Below are 7244 nucleotides of genomic sequence, written 5' to 3' on the forward strand. Positions count from 1 at the left end.
TGCTTCAATAATCATGCGCAATACAGTTAAAAGCTCTCACATGGCATTTCTTCTGTCCCTAGAAAACACACACACATTATCTACAACTTAGTTGGAAAATAAATTCCTTTTCTTAAAGGAACTGTCAGCCACTGATAGCAAGACTCAATAGGCATACCTACATTGCAAAGTAGCTAAAAAATTGTTCTAATAAGGTCATATATTCTACAGCAAGGACAGTATTACATACCTTGTGCAAGCATGTTAAACTCCAGGAACAGTGCTATGTGATAAAGCTCCATAGCTTCTTCAGCCCTAGTCATATTTAGTTTTCCTGCTACAAGGGCCTGAACTTCACTTAAACTGCCCACTGAAGGGCTGGAGTGCAAAACCGAGAGGTCCACCACATCTGTATACATACAGTTCAAAATGACCTTAGCATATTTTTTTGGTATGATAGATTCATCCAATATAATTCTAGTTGGAGTTCGTAGAGTTCGGTCTGTGATTTCTTCACCAGTTCGTATCCTCCTTTGCAGCAAGTGACGAAAAAATGGCGATCGTGACGAAATAATAGCTTTATGAGCTCTGAGCTCTTCATCTAGACAGTTCTGACTTCCACCAAAAGTTTCAACTAAGTCAGAGTTGGATGAAAAGCTAAGAACCACATCATAGTAGCACATGTAATCAAACAGTGCGCGCATGTCAACATCTAAGGAATTTGGTGTCCCGAATTCTTCACTAAGCTGCACAAGGATATCAACATTCTGGAATCTTGAATCCTCCATTCCAAACTCGCCCGTATAAAGGTAGTGTAACAAAGCAGAAAACATAGGCATATCTATGCCAGCTGTGTTAATATCCATTATTATTTCTGCCCCATACTCTGGTGAGGAAGAAAGCAGCGTCTTAAAAAATGGACATCTTGCCGCCAATATCGCACGATGCACAGGAAAACAAGTTTCTTGAAATATTAAGTCTACATCAGTACAATATTTGTACTGATAAAGTTCAGCCATGTCTTTTTGTAGCGTCCTGGCTTCTGGTCTTGCCAAATTAGCTTGTAGATAAAGTTCCTTCAAGGCTGATGTCCCTTCGTATTCTTCTACTAATGCATTGACATCTCTGACATCCCAGCCTGAGAGGAGTTCACGCATCTGCTTGGCATGATCAGCAGATCGGCTAGATTTCCGACGCTTAATGAATTTCTTTTTGAGGGTGGCAAGCCCAGAGGTTTTCTTTTTCTTGTCTTGAGGTTTCTCATGGCCATGGTCAAGGCTATACAGCTTTGATTCACAGCCATAACCTTGATGAGAGTAGGATGATGTCCCTGAAGGCAAAAAGGAAAATTGAACACATTTATTCTTTAAATTTAAAAGGAAGGTCCATAACACCTAAACAGTCCATCAATGTCTCTGCAAGTTACGCAGTTTTTCCTTCTCCTCAGATCAGATAATTCAACAAGTTGGAAACCTGACTGAAGCCTCTTCTGGCTATTAAGAACAAAAATAGGGGGTTTTGCATCTACAAAGTTTATGCTTTTTTTTTTTTTAAATGTACTCAATTTTAAGAACCAAGCAGTGCCAGTTGATGTTGCTGTGTAGCACCTGGCATGCTTATCTAAGCAGAAAGAGAACACTGTGGTCATAACATTACAAGTGTCATTGTATTAACTATATGAAGTGAAAAATACAACCTTTTTAAAAACTTGTATGATGTCAGTGAAATAGTAGCACCTCCCCCTTCAAAGTGTTTTTCAAATTCTGTTCTTCTAGCATTGTCATTTCAACAAGAAAAGCATACCTGGCATCAGATAGTTATCAGTCACAAGAAAAAAGGAAAAAAGAGAACACTGTACCAAAACATTCAGGGAAATTGAGGACAATGAATTAATTTTCAATGCAAATTTAACAAGAAAGTAAAACTCCTGTCATATGATAATCAAGTAATGCCGAAAGTCAAACACATAAAATGGGCTCCTTTCCACAGAACCATAGATGCTAATTTGTGCATACACCCCATTTAAAAGAATATGGAGAATGTAAGTTTTACTGTATTATATGTCCTTTGAACAGAACATTATACAATTAAAGTATACATATAATTATTTTTCCCCTCAAAAATCATTTATAGGGAAGTTGTTATGAACCAAATATGTCAAAAAATGAAAAGTGGATTGGATTCCCCTCAACATTGTGTTACATACCTGACCTGTTCTGCTAAACAAACCTTTGCTGATTGTTAGTTTGAACCTAGCTGCATATACAGTAACAGCAATTTAGTAAGAAAAAGAGGAATTAGAATCTGTGTTTCTAGAACTAATGGAAAACCAAAGTAATGTTTTAGTAGAAAAGTAGTTAAAGACTATAGTTTAAACAGAAGCATGACTCTCACGTTAAAGGGTTATTTTCTAATTTAACACAAAATACACAATCTAAACCAGAAGCCAAAAAGTCAAAAGTCTCAGACATGACAGGAAAAAAAAAGTACACAAACCCAACTACTACTTAGAGACAAACTAAAGGAAAACCAAAGTAATGTTTTAGTAGAAAAGTAGTTAAAGACTATAGTTTAAACAGAAGCATGACTCTCACGTTAAAGGGTTATTTTCTAATTTAACTTTATTTACAGAATTTTCACTCTAAGCCAGATGGTGAAAAGTCTCAGACATGACAGGAAAAAAAAAGTACACAAACCCAACTACTACTTAGAGACAAAAGAAGAAACCAGAAGAAAACATTTTCAAGTGGTATACAGATTATTAACAATCACAGGTTCATCTGAAATAGTATTTGTCCATTTTCTGTCGGGAATAGTTAACATATTTCCGTTAGTACACTTGCGTAGCTTCACTACTTCTTGCCTTTTTTTGATCTTTAAGTTCAAAGCACATCCAACAACCAGAGTTTTTGGGGCCTTTCTAACTTGTTCTATTATTGTTCTCTCACAGTTCCATTTGTTTAAGGCACATTTGATGTGATGCTATTTTGCTATGCTATTTTGACAGTGATGTTATGGGCCAGTCTGTCAAAACACAGTGCTTTTAGTTACCATGTTATTTCAGGTAAGTATTTCTTGAACTTTGAAAGACACAGAGCAATTCAAAGTTGTATTTGAGAGCACAGCAACTGTAGAAATCTAAGATTTCTGTAAATGGTTTTATTATTTAAGCCTCAATAATTCTAAGTAACCTTATACACTAGCTTTTATGCCAAGTTAATTAAAACTCCCCCAAATCATGCAACGCAATGGTTTCACGATTCATCTATTAGTGAAAACTTCAGTAAGCAACTTTGCTTTCTTTGAGGAAAGACCTCTAACTATTTTATCCATGCTACATTAAATTTTGCTTGATCAGGCAACATGTTATTAATCATATTGAAATTTCAAGACATTAAAAAAAATCAATTTAAATGAAGAGAACAGCAGTAACTTAAGACAATTTCAAAGAGGTTGTGCTGCAAAATCCACTATAAAAAGCCCTTCCGCATGCTGTACTAGGTATTACAATAGAAAAGTAGAGATTCAGTCTCCTGCTGATAGAGACAAGCCTAGAATTTCTGCTCCATTTAAAGAGTATCAATTACATTTCACAATAAAAGTATAACTACACTTTGGTCCCTCTATAATGATAGATTCTGCTCCAAGAGAACATGCCAGCTCATTTCTATTTGAAGTATTTTGGATTCTAATGGCAAATCTGAGTATGCAGAATATTCTCTTACATTCTGCTAAAGAAAAACTAGGACACCAGAAGTCTCAATTTCTTTCTTCCCTGAAGGCTGCTGTGAGGTATTACTTGCACGTGAATCACCACAAGATACTAAAACACCATTCAAACCTTTGTGTACCCTGACCTACTTACAAGATTTAACTTCAGAAGTACTGCAAACAGCGCTATTAACCCTTACAAATAGATAAAACACTGCTATAAAAGTGCCATCACACAACTGCTTTTTGCCAGAGGCAGTAGAAACACATCAGCATCGCCCCTCTGGGTTGACAACAGCTGGTGGCTCCATATCCCTCAAAGAAAGATTTTTGAAGAGCCCCTTTTTGACCTGCCTGTATTCCTTCATAAGGCAGCAGCATTAGAAGTAGGAAACAGAAATTTATTCCCCACTTCTACGCTAAAAGGCACCAGTGTTAAATGCTGCTAAAAAGCAATAACTACTTCATGCCCCTAGACCATATCTAGCTTTGAACAGCTAAATATTTACAAGAAACAGATGACTGCCAAGAGAAACTACTTGGGCACTTGACAATGAATAATGGGATCTGTCTAGTCCTCTGCATGCCTACACATTTTAAAATCTAATTATAAAGCTCTATTTAAAAAAAAAAACATCTTGAACAGATGTACCACCCTAGAAAAAGGTGTGAAATCCTCCTCCTGAATGCTGTAGACAAAACAGCAAGATGACTAGTTAAGCCTTTGCTAAAACAAAAGTATTTTTTACAGTAAGAGCACTGCATTATTTTTACTCATTTATCTCCTCTTCATAAACTGTAAGCAAATTCAGCATTAAGTCAACTAACAGTGGGAGCTCATCCTGTGAAACTTCTGTGCTTTGCCAGATCAGTTCTCAGCTTTTAATATCCATCGTACGTTTATGATGTAACATGGTGCAGCACTTTAATGGTAAACCGGCATGTCTAAAAGAAACCCACAGGTCGGAATCCAGTTTCCAGGAATAAGGCAACTAATACATATTATGCAGCTATTATAACTCTCGTTCCCATATTTCTAGTTCTACTTTGGGGCAGTAAATAGAGCTATTGCCTTCTACATTAAAAAAAATCTGTAAAAGTTGTTTTAACATTAAAATATTATTATTCTGACAAGCAATGAAAACCTCAGCTATCAATTTTAGGATACGTCTATTTTCTGCTGAGACAGCTACACAAACCAATCATCCAAACAAGAATCAAGATGAGAAAAAGCCAAACTCCACAAAGTGGGAAGAACAGATGTATGCCTGTGTTGTAGATAGCACACTTACTCTACTAGCACACTCATATAAGTGCCACCATAATATCAGAAGATTTCAGCAAGAATATTAGCTGGAACACTCATTTGCCTTGCCTAAGATGAGACAGCCACACACTTTTAGACCTTCCTCAAAAAAGTCTCAACCACAATTTTCAATAGGTAATGGGGATCAGTAAATTTATCATGACATACTACATAATGGGGTTTTATTTTTAATTTAATAAGGAAGAGCATCAACAAAACCTTCCACATACCAAGTGGAAAGTTTCTGGGAAATATAACGAAGCCTTTAGAATTCTCCCCTCTTCAAATCTGCTCAAACAGTGTTTCAGCATGCAGATCTGCCTGTTTTCAGGTCTGTAAGGGTTTCTCTTCATTCAATACAGAGGCAGATAAAACCCACCAAGATGTGTAATAAAAACGTTTTGGCTGTGATTCTAGAAAGTATAAATATAAACTAGGGCAAACCTTTTACTACTGTTAGTTATGGTACACTGAAAATACATGAAGCCATAAGGGGAACTTTACAGCATGGATATCCAAGATGTTAGTACTAAAAGTTCTTCCTGGACATGCTATTACAGCGCACACAGAATTTTTAGCCCAGAGCATGGGCTAAAATGTCTTTACATGTAACAGTAACATGTAAATGTAACAGAGTACATGTAACAGAGGCTGTCCTCTACTCAGAACTCCAAAAGTTAGGAGTGTCACAAAAGCTGAGACAAAAGAGAAAAATTACAAAGCAAGTCAATTTTTCCTCTGCTAAGGATATCACTGTGCTTTCAGTCGTGATTGAGAAAAGAAGTAACACTGAATATCAATAACTACTTAGTCAGTGTTGCAAGCAAAAGCATAAAGGAGAAAAGTGTTTATAAAGTATTTATGTTATTTACTGCTAAGATCATTCTTCAGGCTGTCAGGGTTGGTTTTTTTGTTTGTTTTTTTAAATTTATCTTCTCAAAAACTGCCTTCCTTTAGATTCATCACATAACTATTTATTATTTATAGTGTGACAGTACTTAGATCTACACTGAGGTCTTTTTGCACTAGACTGAAAAGCACATAAACGTAATACCTGCTCCAGTTATGACTGGGATAAGAAAACAATTTCCTAAGAACACTTCAACTCATGTTTCCAGTTAAGCAAGGTCCTTGCTTGTAAATAATACTGTTAGGACAATAAGTACCCCCATTCCCCATTTACAGGAACAGGAAAAGGACAGGAGAAAAAGTTGTCTTCAAGACTGCTTGTTACTTTAACAGACATTATCAGAGATATCCCTTCTAGCAGTAAGGAAGTAATTCACTCAGACACAATGCCAATACTACAGTGAGTACTGATGATCAAGAGTTTTATATGCTGTAATACAGTTTCACAGAAAATCTGAGGAAGAAGAGTAGAAAATGGTAGATAGTATTAACAGATAGCAACTGCTCTTGAACTGGGAAAACTAGCTTGCATGGTTTAATTATAAAAAAAATCCACTTTATTTTATTTAAATAACCTGGCATCTGTTTACTAGCAAATGGCAGATCAACTCATTGCCTAAGTAGTCCAAACAGATATTGGGACAGTACCGAATTTCACGCACGATTGAGCTTGAATGGATTCAAACTGGTGACCTAGAAAATAAAAGCTCTGCATAACATTACTGCAAGCAAATCAAATCCAGTGCATGCACAATGCAGCAAGTCATTTACGTAAGTGACAAGATAACTGAAAAGTTACCTATGAATGTCTGTTGTGCCTGTGAATTTCCCCCTACCCTTGGGGAACATGAGTGAGGGTAGTTAGATGCATTAGCACCCATTTTCTTCAGTCACTCAGGCATTCCGCCTGCTGGCTCTTCAATGTATAATCCCATAATCCTTTATAAATCTTCAATCCCAGGTCCAGCACTGTGTTCCTCCATTTCTGAAGAACAAAAACACCAGTAAGTTACTTCTTTTTTTTCAACAGGTATTACGTGATTTAGATAAAATAAACTCAGCCTCCACCACATAGTATTTTCATAAATTAAAAACCTCAAACATTTCCAAGATAGCTTTTTACTTGAAGGATTAGACCAAGATCAAAAATACATTTTTTCCTAAAATAATTTGTAATTTTCCAAAACATTCACAAATCAATACGTTAAATTGCAACAAGGAACAGGATGGCTATCAAACTTTTAACTAAGAAATCTTCAAGTAGGAGTTGGTCTAGACTAGATATGCTCCTTTAACTACACCAAGAAAGACTCTTCATACATGCTGATATGTTTACACA

General features: G+C 36.1%; 1 protein-coding gene across 2 annotated transcripts in view; it reads right to left on the reverse strand.

Annotated features, from left to right (window-relative positions):
- BTBD7 (BTB domain containing 7) overlaps positions 1-6855 on the reverse strand; it is a 33281-nt gene extending 26426 nt beyond the window's left edge. For both annotated transcript variants that reach the window (XM_009280794.2, XM_009280793.2), the window contains exons 1-2: positions 6705-6855; positions 230-1309 (exon numbers count right to left, since the gene is read on the reverse strand). In XM_009280794.2, coding sequence (XP_009279069.1) covers positions 230-1309; positions 6705-6786 — 1162 coding nt within the window. In that variant the 5' untranslated portion in view covers positions 6787-6855. The remainder of the gene's footprint in view (positions 1-229; positions 1310-6704) is intronic.
- Positions 6856-7244: the final 389 nt, after the last annotated feature.

Source organism: Aptenodytes forsteri, unplaced genomic scaffold (genome assembly GCF_000699145.1).
Source record: "Aptenodytes forsteri isolate BGI_AS27 unplaced genomic scaffold, ASM69914v1 Scaffold193, whole genome shotgun sequence".
Lineage (NCBI taxonomy): Eukaryota > Metazoa > Chordata > Aves > Sphenisciformes > Spheniscidae > Aptenodytes > Aptenodytes forsteri.